The sequence below is a fragment of the Cuculus canorus genome, chromosome 24, assembly GCF_017976375.1.
Source record: "Cuculus canorus isolate bCucCan1 chromosome 24, bCucCan1.pri, whole genome shotgun sequence".
NCBI lineage: Eukaryota > Metazoa > Chordata > Aves > Cuculiformes > Cuculidae > Cuculus > Cuculus canorus.
This window is the reverse complement of record NC_071424.1, coordinates 7,881,853-7,899,955: the sequence shown is the minus strand read 5'-3', so window position 1 is coordinate 7,899,955 and position 18,103 is coordinate 7,881,853. Positions and strand designations below refer to the sequence as shown.

Here is an 18,103-nt window from a genome sequence, read left to right as displayed (position 1 = left end):
TGCCTTGCTGATTTCCACCCAAAAACTACCCGTCCTGTTGAGTCATAGAGCAGCAGCTGTGTCCCTCTCTGTGCTGGAGGATTGGGGGCTGTAGCGGTTTCCCTGTCCCGTGTCTGGATGTCTGCGGAAGGCTGTGGGAGCCGGGCTCTCCCAGCTGGAAGCAGGGCAGATTTGAGGGCTGAGCAAGACAGCCAAGTCCTCTAAGCAATCTGAGTGCTCTGGCACAGCCATACTTGCCTGTTCCTATGGGAGATGCTGCCAGCCCCAGGGTGGGGGACACTGGGAACCTGTAGCGAACAGACTTGGGGCAGCTTTAGTCCCTCACTACACGGAGGGCACATGTGGCAGAAGGCTGTGGGTGGCTTCAGGAAGGATTCTTTTCCTGAGCAGAAGCACGGTATCCACAAGCAAACCTGCTGCTTGGCTCTTCCTTTTAACTTAGAATAGAAGAAAAGCCTTGTGCTGATTACTTTATTTTAGTTTTTTCTTCTGCTGATGCATGTGTTAAGGAACTTCAGCCCCGGCTGCACCTTCTCTTCCTCTCTGAAGCGGTGCTTGAATGGGATGACTTGCTTCTGCATATAAATTAATTAAACCATCTTGTCCTTTAGACAGTTGGTGCTGGAGCACTTCTGCTGTCAGGACAGGCTGAGAGAGCTCAGCCTGGAGAAGAGAAGGCTCTGAGAAGGCCTTATAATGGGTTTCTGGTATCTGAAGGGGGCTACAGGAAAGCTGGGGAGGGAGTTTTTTCAAGGGCATGGAGTGATAGGATGAGGGGAAGGTTTAGATTAGGAAGTAATTCTTCACGCTGAGAGTGTGGAGGCCCTGGCCCAGGTTGCCCAGGGAAGTTATGGCTGCCTGTAGGTGTTCAAGGCCAGACTGGATGGGTCTTTGAGCTCCCTGATCCAGTGGGAGGTGTCCCTGCCCATGGCGGAGGGAATGGATCTGGCTTTGAGATCCCTTCTGACCCAAACTGTTGTGTGATTCTGTGAAATACCCAAACTCATCAGCACCTAGCTCTTCACAAGAAACCAGTCGCAGCTTCCCAGGAGGAAAAGGTCCTGCTGCAGGTAACTAATACTTAGTGTTTGAAGATGTCCCTCTCCAGGTCTGCCAAACCTGGTACAACTGCTGATCACGTCTTGTGTGCAGGCCGGGCTGGTGAGGAGGATGAGGGCTTATTGGAGCTGTGAAGCATCTCTAGTCTGGGTGAATATCCAGGAGTGACAAAGAAATGATGAACTTAGTAGACAGGTCACGTCAGGAGTGCCTGTGCAGTGAGGGCAACCCGCAGCGCCCACCCAGCCTCTGCCAGAGTTTTTGTTGGGGAGAGAAGGTTAAATAAGGGGAACTGGCTGCCCTGAATAGTCTTGGTCTCTGCTGCTGGCTTTCAGCAGCCAAAGGAAAGGTTCCAGCACCCTGGATGCTTTCAGACTTTCTCCTGGGAGGGCAGAAGTGGGTTACAGAGACTTCTTTGCTTTCCAGACAGTTGTGTTGCTGCGAGACTATGCTCTGCTCTGGTTTTGCTGTTTCTCCCTAGGTGACTGTGCTGTTGTCACATCCAAGGATGTGATGGAGGAAACTTAGGAGGCTGGAGGATAGTTTACTGCTTCCTTCTTATCCTGGATGATGTGGACAGGCTGCTCTTGTAACCCCCTCGATTACTCCAGGACAGGAGTGGCTACTTACACTTTTTTTACACCACTATAGATGTGCCATGGCTCATGTTGTCCCTAATGAAAGTAGCAGTAATAATAATAGTAATATTAGTAATAACAAAAAGACTGGTAAGGCAAACCTGATTGTGGTAGGAAGGGAGCCTGAAGCTGCTCCCCGGCGTGTGTGTATTCCTCCATGGAGCCTGTGCTTCAGTGAACCGGGTCAGCATGCAGCCCCAGGGATGGCTGTGAGTTGGTCGATTCTTTCTGAATCTTCCTCCTCAGGCTGCACAAGATGCAGTCAGGGATGCATAGCACAGCAAAGGAGCTCGAGCATCCTCTCTGGAGCCGTTTTGGGGATGGAAGGAGTTTTTAATTTAAAAGTGGGGTCATCTTGTGTTAGAGGGATGTGCGTGGCTCATCTGTGCCTGAGGTAAATCCAGCTGGATTTAGAAAGTCCTCTGGAGCTCAGAGTTGTGGGAGAGCTCCCACTGCTCAGTAAGCTCAAAAAGCTGCTCTCCAGGCTGGCTGCTGGGGGCAAACGCAGGCTGAGCCCTGGAGGTCAGCACACCCAGCAGTCTCTAGCTGCTGGTTCCTCTAGGCGGTGGCAGTCCAGATCTGGAATCTGTTTGCCCTTCCTATGTCATAATAATTAAACAACCCAGACTGTACGTGCTGGGGACGTGTGTTCTGCTGTGTTTGGGACTGCCCAGCCAATAAGCCCACATCCGGGCAGGTACCTTATAATGTAGGAAAAGCTCATTTGAAGGTGATTGTGGGTGTGTTTGGGATGCATCAGGCAGTGTAGCCAAACAAAGAGCCTGAGGGCCCCAGCACCTCATTTGACCCTTTTTGGGATGCGGTGCTGTATCAGCAAGGATGATGTTCCTTCACCTCCTACCTGGCCAGTCCCAGTGCTTGGAAGGGTGGTGTGAGCTGAAAACCAGCCGACGGTGTTGGGAAGCATCGGATCTGCATGGGAATGGGCACAGTTGTGCCAGGTTTTGCAAGGGGAGCAAATGTACTTCTAGGTTGGCAGGTGGGACTGGGAGCAGGCAGTGTTCAGCATTGCTTTGTGAAAACTTGGCAGGGAATATCACATCCTGGGGTTTTCCTAGGGCATGGCCCAAAACCCCCCTGCTGTACCATACCAAGCCAGGAGCTGCTCATTTGGCACAGGGCTCCGTGAGTACCCTGGCCCCATCTCCTCCTGTAAGGGAGCAGTGATGCTGGGAAACTTGGGATGCTTGGCTCCGTTTCCATGCAGAGGATTCGGTGCTGTGTTGTTTTGCCTTCTTGGTCATAAATTGCTGGGACAAAAAAATATTTTCCTTACTCTTAAAACCTTGTGCTCCACCCGGTTGGAAAAGCCGCTTCCAGCAGGCTGAAGTTTGGGATGTGATTTGTGATCATGCTCACTGCTGCCGGACGGTCTCTTGCTGCAGCCAGCCTGGCTTTGATCAGCTGCAGCCAACTCATCCACAGCCTCCAGCTGGCGATGCTGTTCATTCAAATTCCCACGACAAGCCAAGGGATTACGAGATTTTCTCTGTCACCTTAATGCAGCTCGAGAGCCTGGCACGTGGAAGGTAACATGGCCAACGGTCACACACATCGCCAGTCGGCCTGGTGGCTTTGCACCCGCCATCCTGCCTCATCTTCCTCTCAGCTGGATGCCTGACATGGTGTTAATTTGCAAGGTTCGGAGTGGTTTTGATATGCGAATGGCTCATTGGATTTAGAAGCTACTTGCAATGTTTGATGATAATTTTAGCCAGGGCAGATTTTGCTAAGCTGCGGAGTTCCGATGAGCTCTGGTAAAGCCACGGTGTGGGGATTACTGTGGTTAATTCAGCACTTGGTTTCTTCAATGGTGATTTTTTTTTTTTCCCCTTGGATTTAAACTCTGCATTTCTAGAAGTGCCCTTTCTCCTAAGAAGTGGGATTGTGCCTTGGAGGTGGCTACACATCCATGGTCAATGCCCCAGCAGGGATGATGGTGTCTGGCAGACATCAATTGTGCTGGTGATGTGGCAGTGGCGTGGAGGTGGGGAGCGCCACAGCCATCCATCGCCAGCCTCTCATTGTACCCCAGATGAGCCTTGCTCCATGAGCCCATCCAGGCAGCACGTTTTGCTTTTGGGAAGTGTCGTGGCCTGATGTCAGGGTACTGTAAGCAAGAGCAGACACCCACCTGTGCGTGCCCTGGGCTGAAGCAGCAAAGCCTGGCTTATCTTTTTTTTTTTTTTTTTTTTCCCCCCCTTCCTGAGTTCACCTCTTTCCCTGGAAACCTTTCCCTGAAATGGAGAGAATTCCTCAGGCAACACTTTAAGCTCTTTTAATGCCAGCAGCTGTTTTATGGGGCATGTTTACACCCTCTGGCTTGATGAGTTGCCAGAGGAAGAGCTGGGAGCAAAGGGGCAGCAATCTTGTTGGTCTGAAATTACTGATCTTTTCTGCCTCCACAGCAATGCCCATGAGCCATACCCTGGCACAGAGGTGGCACAAGCCTTTCTCAGGCTGATGGGAAAGGTTGATCCCAGCGATGGACCTTGAACAAATTCCAGCAATATTATTTCTTGATTGGGAAACTGCTGTGCCTGCCAGCTCTGGCTCCACACCCCGTAGATGTTGCTGCTACCTGCCTGGAGCTGCTTGCTAGAAGTGCTCCTGCAGCTCTTATCTCTCCGTGCCAGCTCTCCTGGCGGTGCTGGTGATCACGATGCATTCCGGTTCCTTCCTCCACACCAAAGAACCTAGAACAGTTACAAAACCAAACCTGAAAACTCCATGTACCATTCCTATTCCTTCCACTAATGTAAATTCATATAATTTGTGTCACAATTACGCAGCATCTGCTGGGAAGTCTGGTCTGGGAAGCAGAGAGCAGGCTGTGATGTATCCAGTATGGAGGAGCTGGTAAGCAACCTTTTAGCAGCAGCACCTGCAAAAATGCCTGGGATGCTTTGCCTGGGTGTGATGATGGACTTGATTTGGTGCCACCATTGCCCCACATCATCACACATGCCCTCCCTTGGACTGAGCAGTAGGTTTTCAAGTCTCTGTCTCCCCTCCAGAGCCGAGTACCAACACTGCTTTTGACCTCTCAGCTGAGTTTCTCCAGACACAGGCTATTTTACAGCCCAAATAATGACAGTGGTGCTGTGGACACCCTAGACAGTGCAGATTCCTCCTCTCTGGGTGGATCATCTCTGCTAGATAATTTCATTCTTCTCCCCTTGAAGGCTGCTTCCCGCATTGGAGCTTTTGGAATGATGTGGCCTGGAAAACCCCTCCTCGAGGCCACTGTGGCCTGCCTCTTTCCATCATCTTGATTTCTTCGGGACTCTCTCCTGGGTCTATGGGGATGCTTTGTTAATTCCACTCCCTGCGATGACATCTCATCTCTCTTAAGTGGCAAAATTAATTCCTGCACACTTAAGAAGAGGCTGTGCCAGGGCTCTTTGTCAGGGTCTCTTGCCTGACACTGTTCTGGGGTAGGGGTCATCAGGCTGGGTTTGCTGGCACTTTTTGTAATTCCCTGACATGTCCCATCGTCTTTCTCCTGCAGAAGCAGCAATAAGGCTTTTTCCTGGCTGGCATGAGTGCAGCAGCGGAGCAGTTTGGGGCTATTTTTCCCCTCCTTTTACCCCAATGCACTGGAATTTTTTGAGCTGGTGGTAGGTTCCGGAGCCTTGAGTTAGTTGCCTCTGGCCAAGGGAGGGAGGAATAAGGGGTGGCTGTTTTAGGGCCTCTCTTACAATGGAAATATCGGTAGCGCAGAGGAGACTGAAAGCCAATGCAATGTCAACTGTTTTTTGTTGAAACGTTCTCTCTTGGAGAGTTATTTTTCCCCCTGCTTTTAGTGTCAGTTTTGGAAGGATGTGCCATGCTTTTAACCTGTGGGATGCTCTGCTCCTGGGGAAGAGCCTGGAAGCACCAGGCATCTGAGTCTCTGTTGGTACCACCCCAGGTTTCTTGCTTCATGGGCATTTGGCCAGAAATCTATTGGGATCAACTGGAGCAGAGTCTGTCAGAGCAGGGTCTCTGTCTGCACAGGGCTGCATGGTGTCTGCGTTGGGATAACTTTCTCGGAGAAGCCTCTGGGAGCCAGAGGTGGGTTAAGGGGGATGTTTCAAGCCTCACTGGGTGCTCTTTTTATCTTCAGGTGTTGTGTTGAATCTGCTTTAACCTTCTGGTGACAGAGATGATCAGGCAGAGGAGGAGGGCTAATTTTTGGCATCTGTAGCCACAGATCTGTTCCTTGATGCATGTGGTGATGCTCATTTGTGTGACTACAGCAGTTAAGGTGGGCTGAAGGGAGCTACAAACCCATATAGCCTGGAAAGAGGATGTACTGTAAGGAGTATCTGCTGATTTAGCACTTCTCTTTCTTTGCTTTTCTCAGCAAATCCAATTTGCAGATGACATGCAGGAGTTCACCAAGTTCCCAACAAAGACAGGCCGTCGGTCTCTGTCCCGCTCCATCTCACAGTCTTCCACTGACAGCTACAGCTCTGGTAGGTGCCATTCTCCTTGTTCATGCATGGTTCTCTCCCAAATCCAGCATTGGTGCTGCTGTGAACACGCTGCTCACCCCACGTGTCCATGCTGCTGTGTTGTACTGAGATGTGGAAGGGATAATTATGGGGGTTCCTAAAGCTCAGGCATTGATACCAGTTGATAACCTGGTTAATTCTGGCCTGGCTTAGGGACCAAGAGTGCAAAAATCCTTCTGGACAGTGGCTTTCCTTAGGAGACTCATAGTTTGAGCCATGAGTGTGTGAACGCTGGAAAATGAGACAGAGCAGAAACCTGATGGGTCGGAGGTCCTGGTATAACGTGTTCCTCTTCTGGCTTTAGCTGCCTCCTACACAGACAGCTCTGATGATGAGGTTTCCCCCCGAGAGAAACAACAAACCAACTCCAAAGGCAGCAGCAACTTCTGTGTGAAGAACATCAAGCAGGCAGAGTTTGGACGCCGGGAGATCGAGATTGCTGAACAAGGTAAAAGTGGAGCATGGGGTTTATGGGACTTGCAACTGGGTGCCTTGGTCTCTGGACACCAAGAGCTGAGCCAAGGCAATTCCCACCACTCCTGCTGCATCCTTGGATGCCCTTTCTTTACACTCCAAATCAGCGGATTATGTGGGGAAGAGCTGGGTGCAACAGTGAACATTAACAATGTGTGGAATCTGTTTTCAAGCAGCAGCAGAGCTCTTGCAGGGTTTAATGTTCTGGTAGCTTTCGATGAGAAACCTCAATGGGCTGGAATCTTGCAATGCCTTTGGAGATACAAAAACTGACACTCCCAACCCCTTCCCCTGGGGCTTGTGGGTAGCAGAGTTACCATTTCCAGTGAGGAGATTGGCTGACTTTGCTTTTGGGATCCTTTTAGACACAGGCTGCCAGAACTGTAGAAGGGGAAGATAATCCAGGCATGTTTAGAGCAGCTCTTCTGGGATGTGGCAGAACTGTCTTCATCTCTAGGTGCTTCTCCTGGGTGCTGTTCTGCTGCAGGGCTGGTGGCTGTCCTGAGCCGGGGCACATCAACTGCCTTCCCTGGGCAGTGCCCATCCCAGACCTCTCCTATTCGGTGGTCAGAAGGACACTGTGTTCTGTGTGACTTTAAGTGACAAATCACATGGGTGTGTTGATCCCATTTTGGGATCCCTGCCAAGCCAGGGATTCGGAGTTTTCTCCAACTATAGCAAAAACTGTGGGGCCACATGTAGGCTGTGAGACCCCAGAAAGGAGAGCAGGTCTGGCAGAGAGGGGCCTCTCTGGAGTCAGATGTCATTGAAATCCCTCTGTTTCTTTTGCAGACATGTCTGCTCTGATTTCACTCAGAAAACGAGCTCAAGGGGAGAAGCCTTTGGCTGGAGCTAAAATTGTGGGCTGTACCCACATTACAGCACAGACTGCGGTGAGCAGCCACTTATTTGGGGTGTCTGGGATGGGAGAGACCTCTCTTAAGTTTAAGACAGGCTGAGAGAGTTGGGTTTATTCAGCCTGGAAAAGAGAAGGCTCCAGGGAGACCTTAGAGGAGCTTCCAGTACTGAAAGGGGCTCCAGGAAAGCTGAGGAGGGGCTCTTGATCAGGGAGAGCAGGGACAGGATGAGGGAAATGGGTTTAACCTGAAAGAGGGGAGATTTGGATTAGATATCAGAAAGAAATGTTTGCCTGTGTGGATGGGAAGACCCTGTCCCAGGTTGCCCAGAGAAGTGATGCTGCCCCATCTCTGGAGGTATTCAAGGCCAGGCTGGATGTGGCTTGGAGACCCCTGATCCAGTGGGAGGTGCCCCAGTACATGGCAGAGGGGTAGAACTGCATAGGCGTTAAGGTCCCTTCCAACCCAAACCATTCCATCATTCTATGATTCCCAGCCTTGGGAAATCAGAATAGGAACCTTCACTTTTCTGGGAACACATTGGAGTGGTTCTGCGTTTCCCCAAGGTGATGTTTGCTGGAGCTGATCTCCAATCAGTTCCTCGCTGCCCGTTCCCCAAGATTGTGTGGTGCCCTGTGCTTGTGCCCATCACCACTGCCACAGGCCTGCTGCTCACCCCGCTGTTTCGCAGGTGCTGATTGAGACCCTGTGTGCATTGGGAGCACAGTGCCGCTGGTCTGCCTGTAACATCTACTCCACCCAAAATGAAGTGGCAGCTGCCTTGGCAGAAGCTGGTGAGTACAGCTGAGCCTAGGGTCGCAGAGGCTTTCCAGCCCCTCCCCTGGCTCTGTAACCTCGCTGGTTAAAGGAGTAATTTGGACTGTATGTCTTTTAGGGAGGGATAAACAGGTCTGATCCTGTTGTGGGTTGTGGTTTGCTCTCTGTGTGGCCCCTTGCCCTTCCTATCCGTGGCTTTCCTGAGCTGGCCAAACAGGAGAAAGCTCTGCCAAAGTCAGCAGATTCCAAGGGTGCTCCTCTTCTTCTAGGTGTTGCTGTGTTTGCCTGGAAGGGGGAGTCGGAGGATGACTTCTGGTGGTGCATTGACCGCTGTGTTAACATAGATGGCTGGCACGCCAACATGGTAATAAGCCTTTTTCCAGCCCTACCTCTTCCTACATGGAGTGGTCACTGGGTGGTCCTCACCCTTTCCTCTCTGTGGCTGTTCCTGAGTACCTGCTGGCATGTAAAGGCCTCTGAGCCCCCGTTAAAGTGGAGATCCTGGAGAATGGCAGCCAGCACTGGCTTGGGGGCCACTGTGGGCACGGTGGCAGTTGCACAGTGTCCTGAGTTGGTACAGCCCAGGGGCACAGTAGCAATCTCCTGCTGGAGCTGCCACAGGACCTCTTTTCCTCCAGGGTCAGCCCTGCAGGAACTGCCCCAATCACTCCTCTCTCAACACAGATCCCATCCGCCCTCTTCCAAAGAGAGGAGAGTCTCCACAGGGGACCTTTCCCTTGCTTAAGGCAGATGACACCTCTCGCTGCCTTGATGCATGGTCCATGATCACTAATGATGCGATAGCATGCGTCAGTGGGCTGTGGCAGCCTTTCCTCTCCACTGTTTGTTTTCAGTGTCTGAATGTTGTAGCACCCTTCTGATCTCAGACTGTTTAGTTACTGCTGCCTGTGGTCACGTTTCCAGGCTGTACAGCTATAGCAGGGGCAGAAAAACCTGTTAAGATCCATCAGCTTCCTGCAGGTGTAAGAAATCCTCTGTGTTTTGGAGGACACCCTGAGTTGCTGGCAACTAGGGGTACCCAGGAGTCTGGGCCCCCAAAGAGCCCACCATCAGTGCCTGAAGATGTTCGCCATCACTTCTTCCCTGTCCTGTCCCTGGTAAACGCTTTTCCCAGTGGAAAACCTGAGTGCTCCATGTTCTTCCTTGCCTGTTCTCTAGATCCTAGATGACGGTGGGGACCTGACCCATTGGGTTTATAAGAAATACCCCAATGTATTCAAGAAGATCCGAGGGATCGTGGAGGAGAGTGTGACTGGTGTGCATAGGTAGGACGCTTGTGAAGGCTGGGCTGGAGATCTCTTACCGAGTTGCTTCTCCCTGTTCTGACCTGCCTCTGTCCTCTTCCAGGCTGTACCAGCTCTCCAAGGCTGGGAAGCTGTGTGTCCCAGCCATGAATGTGAACGACTCTGTTACTAAACAGAAATTTGACAACCTGTATTGCTGCCGGGAATCCATCCTGGATGGGTGAGTCCAACCTTTCTCCCCATCCCTGCTTTAAACACCGCACCACTGGTTGACGTGGCTCCAATTCCTCTTCAGCAGATATTGGCTCTTTGCTGCTTTGCCCTTGTTGTGTGTTTGCAGGACCTGGTTTGGGGGGGGCTCTTGTGGTGAGGTGCTGCCCTGTGCCATCAGCGGTGTGAGCTAGACTAATCCCAACACAGGTCTCTCTCTGTCCTCCAGCCTGAAGAGGACCACGGATGTGATGTTTGGAGGGAAGCAAGTGGTCGTTTGTGGTTATGGGGAGGTGAGTTTCATCAGTGGTGAGCCTCCCTCCAGGCCTCAGCATCCTGCATCTTCCAGGTGCAAAGACACATGCCCTTAATATAGGAGTAGATCAAACCTGGTGAGAGAATTAGCAGGGAAATATTGCTGGAACCTGCTGGGAGGGCTGGAGAACCCAGCATCAATTTCCCAGTTTGCCTGCATATTAGCTGGGCTGCAAACACAACGGTTGCTGGGAATGCTGGCCTGAATTATAACTACCCATGGGTGCTCCCATCTGTTGTCCCTGGGCAGAGTTCAGCATCCAGCCTGGCTGTCACCGAGCCTGTAACAGAGGAGGCGGAGGAATAGGCTGCATCTCGCTGTGGATAATGTTCTTGTGGAGAGCAATTGTATCATGAACTTGTAAATGATTCTGCCCTGAAAGAGCACAGAGCTGCAAGCTGACACCTTCCCTCCATCTGTGCGCTGTCTGTGTGGGTGTTTGTCTTCCCGTGTTGCGAAGGGTCTGGCAGTAGCTGCAAATGCTCTTCCCAGCAGGAACAATATTACTAATTTATTTAGACACCAGTGGAGCCCAGCTCTGCTTGACCAAGAAACTGCACTGGCTCTTGCCCAGGCACTCCAGAGTGGCGTCTTAACCTCCAGCCATGAGTTGTGCAGAGACTTGTAGTCTCCAGGGCTTGTTGCAAGTTTTGCTAGACTTCTTCCACCCTGACTGATTTCCCCTTAGGATGCAGGTTGGAGTTGCAAACAGCCAGTTTGCCCTGCTTCAGTAGACCCAAGGCTGGACCTCAGGAGATGTTTCTTACCTGGCAGCATCTTGCTGGTCAGAAAATGGAGCTAAGTGTGGGTACGTGCACATCAGCCAGGCATTAGGTGTGTGAATGGCATGGAGAACCAGACTTCAGTTTAATTTTGTGATGAGGAGAGGGGTAAAGTCAGAGATGCTGCTAAAGGAGCTCTGTTTTTCCCCGTGCTGATGAGCAGTGCAAGACAGCTCTGAATACTGAAGAACCCTTTCATTTAAAGGCACGTGGGGGAAGTACATGCTGGTCTGGATGGGCTTTAATCTCCTCTTGGAGAAGAGGTCAGACGGGCTCCTGCAACGCTAGGGACTGTGCAGGCTGTGAGCAAGTTCGTTTTGGAAAGCTGCCTACACCAGCTGGTGGCCCTGCTGGAGGGCTGGTGGCTTTGGAGGGGGAGCCAGGCTTGCGGCAGAAGTGCCACTCACCACATACATCGCTGAGCTGTTCCTGGCGTCAGACAGATGGCCAGGACAAGCATCTCCCAGCCTAGGACATGCTGGGGCTGTTCTAGGGAAGAGATTGTAGTGCTCAGCGCATCCTGTATTCAGCTTCACGCTAATGCTTTGCCTCAACAGGTCGGCAAGGGATGCTGTGCCGCTCTGAAAGCTCTGGGAGCAATTGTCTACGTCACGGAGATTGACCCCATCTGTGCTCTCCAAGCTTGGTAAGATGTTACATGCTGCTTGCAAACATCTCTTTGTCTGCTCTCTGCCCTCCTTTAAACCCTAACAGAGGCTGCAAAAGAGCCAGGAGGATCTATGCCTCATCTTGGAGAATATGGGTCTCGTTGGAGTGTGATAGCAAAGTGCTGGGGCAGCTTGCAGAGCTGTAAAGTACAGGTGATAGGCACCTGCACCGGTTGGGTCAGGAAGGTTGCTCAGGCGTTTGTGCAATGCTGGCTGATTGCTCCACACATCCCCCAGCTCCTCCCACATTTGTGAGAGCAGGTTTGCCACCTCATCCTTTGCACAGCCCTTCCTCTCACATCTGGCTTCCCTGAGGGTATGGAAGGGGTAGCCTGGCTGCTGTGTGAGTGATTGGGAGCTGCCTCAGTAATGCAGTACTGAGCTCCTCCTGGCCTGGGTCAGATGGAACAGGCTTCTCTTCCTCATCGTCCTCCCTCTCCCCTTTTTTGCCAGTATGGACGGATTTCGGGTGGTGAAGCTGAGTGAAGTAATCCGTCAGGTGGATGTCGTCATCACCTGCACAGGTAGGGCTGGAGAAGGTTGAGGGTGAGCCTTGGGGCAGTCATTCCCAGTGGGTGTCTTGAGGGGAGCTGCGGATGGAGGACGCTTTGCTGCCATGTGCTGCTCATTTTACAACAATAGCTCTGCTCTGGCAAGAGCTTTGCCTCCTATTCCCCTAGTTTGCTGTTTGGCCACAGTCTTTCTCAACCTCTGGGAGGAGGGACATCACAGCCATGTGTCCCCAGGTGTATTTTGGAATTTCCTAGAGCCTGAGTAATTTGTGGGACCAAAGATCTGCACTCATCCCCTGCACATCTCTGTTGTCACAGCCAGCAGGGCTCTCGTTCTGGTTCAATTTCACTTGATGTTGCCTCAAACTGAGCTTCTCTGACTCAAGTGCAGGGAAGAAGAAATCGGAGTGTTTCTGTTTCCACCACTTTGGGTTCATCTGTCCCCTCTCTGCAGGAAACAAGAACGTTGTGACCAGAGAACACCTGGATCGGATGAAGAACAGCTGCATTGTCTGCAACATGGGCCACTCCAACACTGAGATCGATGTGGTGAGTCTGCCCGCAGCCTCGATGTTACATCTGCCCTGCCATCCTCCTGCGCTGACTCCAGCCTCTTCCTCCTGCTCTTGCAGACCAGCCTCCGGACCCCAGAGCTGACCTGGGAAAGGGTCCGCTCCCAAGTGGATCACGTCATCTGGCCAGATGGGAAGCGAGTGGTGTTGCTGGCTGAGGTGTGCTGAGAGCTGTTGCTTTGGGAAATAACTGCAGGGCAGAATTTGTAACAGAGATTTAACCAGATGGGAAAGTGCTGGGACGCTTCGTACCTAGGAGGAAGTTCAGAGTTCGGGAAAGTATTTTCTTACTTATTTTCCTTTTCTTGAGGCAGAGGAGGTGTCATGTACCACATGCAGCCACAGAGGTGCCATCTGACTCCATTCTTTAGAGCCAGGAACCATCCCTATCAGTCAAACGCTGTCTGCTTCTGGCTTTGGCAGGTTTTGCTGTGCAGCAAACCAGCTGGGTGTCTCCTCTTCCCACCCAAGTTTTCCTGGCAGTCAGGCTGGACTTACATTCTTCCTAGGAACCACAAAATTTCCTTGCCTTAGAGCTAAGGGTTAGAGTGGAAACAGAAGCAGAGTTTGAGCGCTCTGGTCACATCAGTGGCAGCTAAATCACTGTGCTGTGACTGCCTCTGTCCCAGAGAGGGTGTAGAGGTGGATCCTATCTCAAAGTGCTTCACTTTGGCTTTGGGGTAGGTTCAGCTCTCTGCAAACTCCTCCTGCTGTCTTCTAGGGCCGTCTTCTCAACCTGAGCTGCTCCACAGTTCCCACCTTCGTTCTCTCCATCACAGCCACCACTCAGGTCTGTATGCCGCAGGGCTGGGATGCGAGGGGTGGAGGATGCTCTGGGGCCTTGCATGAGCCTTGGGATGGGGCCAGTTTGGAAGAAGCTGGGGACACACCATTAGATGGGTGCTTGGGATCATGCTGGCGCCAGAGATACTGTAGCAACCACCTCTTGGCCAGGATGCAGTTAGTGATGGTGTGAATTTATTCCTTTGGTTACAGCTAAGAGAGAGCTTTTAAATGAGCCAGGCTTTGTGACAGAGCTCCTGCTGTGCTATAAGCCACTGCCGAGCTCCCCTAGCACAGAGTTAAGCTCACCTAAAGCCAGGCTTATATTTGTCTTTGGAGTCTTGGTTTCTGTCACTGAAAAAAAACACCTCTGGGGTGAGTTTTTGAGATCTGGAGGTCAAGGGTTAAAATGCTCCCCAGCATCAGTGCCAGCTCAGCTGGGCGGACACAGCTTGTGTCTGTGTCGCGACTCTACCTTTCCAAGGAAAATGATGATTAAATTTGGCTCTGCTATGCGATCGGCAGTCAGTGCCGGCTGTGCAGCAGCTGAGATCGGCACTGCCCTGGGTCTGTGGGTGATGGAAGGAACCCATGGGGCTGGAAATGGAGGAGACTGGCTGGCGACTTATGGTGGGAGAGGGTGGCTGTGCCAACGGTGGGCAATTTCCTTCCCCGCGCATTTGTCAGCCCAAACCAACAGGGACTGGGGCTGTTTTGAACCTGGGGCTCTTTCTTGGCTGCATGAACAAGCACTCAAGGGAGATGCAGTTTTGTTTCTGCTGAAGGAGCGGCTCTGATTTTTGGAGTGATGCCGCCAGCTTAAAACGAGCAATCCCTTCATTTCCACATGACATGGCAGCTGTATGGAGCTGCTCCTCTCTCCTCCACCCTTGTGTTCTGGTTTTCCCGGTGGTATTAAGCCCAGGTACTGCAAAGATGCTGGGTCCATTTCATCTCCTATCTCTGCTCCAGTTGCAACGTGATTATGGAAACCAAGAGAGGAATGCACTCTTAGGTGGAAGCCTGTCCTTCAAGGCATTTTGGGAATGGTTGCCCCCTCCGTCAGGCTCCCAAGCCCTTATCTCTGCTTCTGAGAGCTTGGTGTTGTTGTGAGTGCCTTGCTGCCCAGCTTGGTGGCCATCCCTGATTGTCCCTGGGTGTCCCCTGTCCTCTTTGCAGGCTCTGGCTCTGATCGAGCTTTACAACGCTCCCGAGGGCCGCTACAAACAGGACGTGTACCTGCTGCCGAAGAAGATGGGTGAGTATAGGGAACTTGGACTGATTTATCCCCGGGCTGATGTGTACCATAAGAAATTCCAACCTGGGCAGGACAAAACTTGCAGGGAGAGAATGGATTCAGGGAAGCCATCGGGCAGCAGCCTTGCAACATTTGCAGGTTGTTAGGTTCATTGTCCTTAACATCTGCAGTGTGGCAGGTGTCCCTTATCCTGCAGACTTTTTGCTCCGAGACTTTTCATGCAGCCCCTGTGTCTTTTGGTGCACATCCAGCCCTGCTCAGCACCATGGCTTGAGCTCGGCTCTGCCATAGGCTCACCTGACAGTGAATCCATGATGCTGGGGTTGCCTGGCCAGACCCAGCATGGTGCACTGGTCCATTTTGTGCCATGTGATGAGTCCATACATCACCTCCTCTACAGTGTGGTAGGGAACAGGCACCCACTGATCCCCGCTTTCTTCTCCCTCTTCCCAGACGAGTACGTTGCCAGCTTGCATCTGCCTTCGTTTGATGCCCATCTGACGGAACTGACAGACGATCAGGCGAAATACCTGGGACTCAACAAAAATGGGCCTTTCAAACCCAATTACTACAGGTTAGTGTCAGCCGGGGCAGGAGGCCGCTGCCTCCCCACCCACTGAGTGCTGGTGGGGCATCTCCTCACACTGTGACAGCACCAGCTCCCAGGAACTGTCACAGGCACCCATGGCCTCACTGACCCCCTCCTTCTCTTGTAGATACTGACGGACCACATCCATGAAGGACCAGACCATACAAGGCAGCGTTAGAGAGATTATTTTTAAAGATCATTTTATTTTGGTTTATCTGTTTCTTTGGTTTTTTTAAACCAACAAAGAAACCTGTTTTTACGTTTATCAGTGTGATTTTAGGGTCACTTTTTTTTTTTCCTCTCTCAGTTTCACCCTTATACATGATCACATCTCTGTCTGATCTTGGCAGACAGCTGGGATTTGCTTCTTGCTTTCATGTGGCTGAAGCTGCTGGTGGCTCCCAGCCCTGGCTCCTGGAGAGGGTTTCACTTTTCTGAGTGCCAAGGGCAGTTCATTCCTGCAGTGATGTCTTATTCTTTGGGTTTTCCACCTTTCCAGCACACATCAGTCTTGGCCGGGATCCCTGCAGATACGGAGATGCTGTTCTACCTTATCTTATGTTTCTTTCTTTGTGTGGATTATCTGCAACTTCTAAATTGCCTTAAAGAGCCCAGTTTTAGCTGCTAGATCAGTGCTCCGAGTGCTGCTTGGGAGCAGAGAGGCACCTGCTGGCCGCCCTGTGAATGGGTGACTGGCCTCAAGCCCAGCCAAGGGCCCTGTTCTGAGGTAGCCCAGGTTTGGTAGCCACTGGACGGGGTTTGGTGGCTGACTGGGTACAGGAGAGTTCATTGTTTCAGGGTGCTAATCTGAATCCAGATGGGGGTCGCTTACCCAGTGTTATTTCATCTCTCCTAGTTTTTTTAGCCAAACTGCACCTTAATTGAGTTAAAACCATTTTTTGTTTGTATTTTCCTCTTTTGATTTTTGATCCATAAAGAGATGTTTTAAAGCAGAGCGGGAGTGTCAGGCACGCGGTTGCCTGCCTGCTGCATCTGAGTGGCCCCATCTCCCACTGAGAAGCATGGGATGGTTTTATGTGTGCCCGGGGTTACTTTTGGGAATCATTTCACTTTTTTTGTTGAGACAAACGCAGAGATGAGCCTTCCTTGTACCCAGCCTCTGCACCATGGATCCCTGCATGAAGCTCTCAGCTCCCTGTTGCTCTGGCCCTCAAGCTTGGGCTTTCTCAGTCGCCTTCCCTGCCCTCTCGCAGTGCGTTTCAGCCACTCTTGTTGCCTCGTTCATTCCCTTCCTGCATCCTCACCCGTAACTTGTTTCTCTTTTCCATCTCTTGCAGTTTGTCCCAGGACTGGGGAAGCTCCTTGCAACCCAGTGAGATTTCTCTTGGCTTTTTTATCCCTCCCCAAATTGCCTTTCTTACCCCAGCTGAGGCCAGAGCATGGAGGAAGGAGGACCCCCACTGCCTGCATCTCCTAGTATACAGATAATGGAGATGCTGTGGTACCCACGACTGGGGCTGCTCCTTCACCTCTGGGCACCAGCTGCCCCCACTTCCCCAGAGGGTGCAAATCTCCTTTGCCAGGGACGGAAAGATGTCATGGGGGATGCTGGTGGCTTTGATCACCCTATTTTCTCCTTTGACTGTCCCTTTTTCTTGCCCTGCCCAGTTTCCTCCTGGTCTGTCGTTAGGTCGCTTGCTGTCCTCATGGGTTTTGGGGATTGCCTGCTTCACTGGGACCCCTCAACCACCCCTTAAACTTCACGGGGGACTCGCGCCTGGCTCAGTGAGTCAGGATCTCACTGCTTTGGGGTCAGGGCCACCCCTTTCCTATCCGCGTTAGGGTCGATGCCCAGCGTAAGGGCTCCAGCTCTGTATAAGCCATGGCGGAGGGGGGTGGGAGCGTCGGGGATGATGGTGGCAGCGTTGGACTGGGAGGGAGAGGTTTATTTTGTATATGAATGATTTTTAATGAATGCAATATTAATCTTTGCAGATGAGCAATAAATGATTAAAGTCTAATTAAACTATTAGGAAAAACAAAGTGATTTTGCTTGTGAGCAGTTTATTTGGAAGAGCGAGTTGAGTCGGAGCCCAGAAATGGGCCTGTGCTCTGCCTTTGGACCCCTTGAAGAGGGGCTTTAGGTCCCCTCAGGACCCCATGAACATCTCCAGCATCCTGGATTTTGGGGTCTGACCCCCTCCAAGCCCTTCTGTGCCCTTACACTTGGGCTTTAAACCCCTTGAGGCCTCTCTGGTGGGGTCTGGCTCCCCTCTGATCCCTATCAGGCCTTCTTTCTTTGGGGTCTGAGCCTCCCCCCAAGCTCCTTGATATGAAGATTTACTTGTTCTAGTGGTACCAAAATGCCAGCAAATAAGCTCTCTAAGACTCGTTTTGGAGTTTTAGACAGAAAGTGTCCATTAATCAGGTGTGGGCAACGAGAGGGAGTTATCTGCATCACTCATGTGCAGTGAGACAAGACCTGGGGACAGAATATATGTATATTTTACATGCATACATATAATTTTTCCCAGAAATCTATTACTTTCCACAGAATCATTTTAATGTTATTATGAACCTCACAGCAGCCCACTCTCTTGCTGATTTGGAGCTTTGGCACCAGCTCTGTCTGACCTTGCATTTGAGACAGGGAAAGGCTGCAATCAGAGGTGATTAGAGAATAAGACACATCTGTTCAGCACAGATCACACTGAACACAAGATACTAGTATTTCTAAAAGAACAAAGAGTGTAACTGTGGGAAAATGCTAGTTTTAAAAAAGGCAATAAACCCCCATATATTTTAAAAAAAGCTATAAAATGCAAAAAATTGTATAAAATGTTATTAAAATGCTATTAAGAA

General features: G+C 51.2%; 1 protein-coding gene across 4 annotated transcripts in view; it reads left to right on the top strand.

Moving 5' to 3' along the window:
• Positions 1–17,262, top strand: part of AHCYL1 (adenosylhomocysteinase like 1) — a 30,128-nt gene extending 12,866 nt beyond the window's left edge. For 2 of the 4 annotated variants that reach the window (XM_054087419.1, XM_054087422.1), the window contains exons 2-17: positions 6,067–6,178; positions 6,522–6,665; positions 7,484–7,584; positions 8,240–8,342; positions 8,595–8,689; positions 9,505–9,611; positions 9,694–9,810; positions 10,030–10,093; positions 11,456–11,544; positions 12,020–12,090; positions 12,533–12,627; positions 12,711–12,809; positions 13,372–13,440; positions 14,613–14,691; positions 15,145–15,265; positions 15,408–17,262. In XM_054087419.1, the coding sequence (XP_053943394.1) occupies positions 6,067–6,178; positions 6,522–6,665; positions 7,484–7,584; positions 8,240–8,342; positions 8,595–8,689; positions 9,505–9,611; positions 9,694–9,810; positions 10,030–10,093; positions 11,456–11,544; positions 12,020–12,090; positions 12,533–12,627; positions 12,711–12,809; positions 13,372–13,440; positions 14,613–14,691; positions 15,145–15,265; positions 15,408–15,414 (1,473 nt within the window). In that variant the 3' untranslated portion in view covers positions 15,415–17,262. Of the gene's footprint in view, positions 1–3,949; positions 5,339–5,826; positions 5,968–6,066; positions 6,179–6,521; positions 6,666–7,483; positions 7,585–8,239; positions 8,343–8,594; positions 8,690–9,504; positions 9,612–9,693; positions 9,811–10,029; positions 10,094–11,455; positions 11,545–12,019; positions 12,091–12,532; positions 12,628–12,710; positions 12,810–13,371; positions 13,441–14,612; positions 14,692–15,144; positions 15,266–15,407 lie in introns of those variants that run through there. The other 2 variants (XM_054087420.1, XM_054087421.1) reach the window with 2 other exon arrangements.
• Positions 17,263–18,103: the final 841 nt, after the last annotated feature.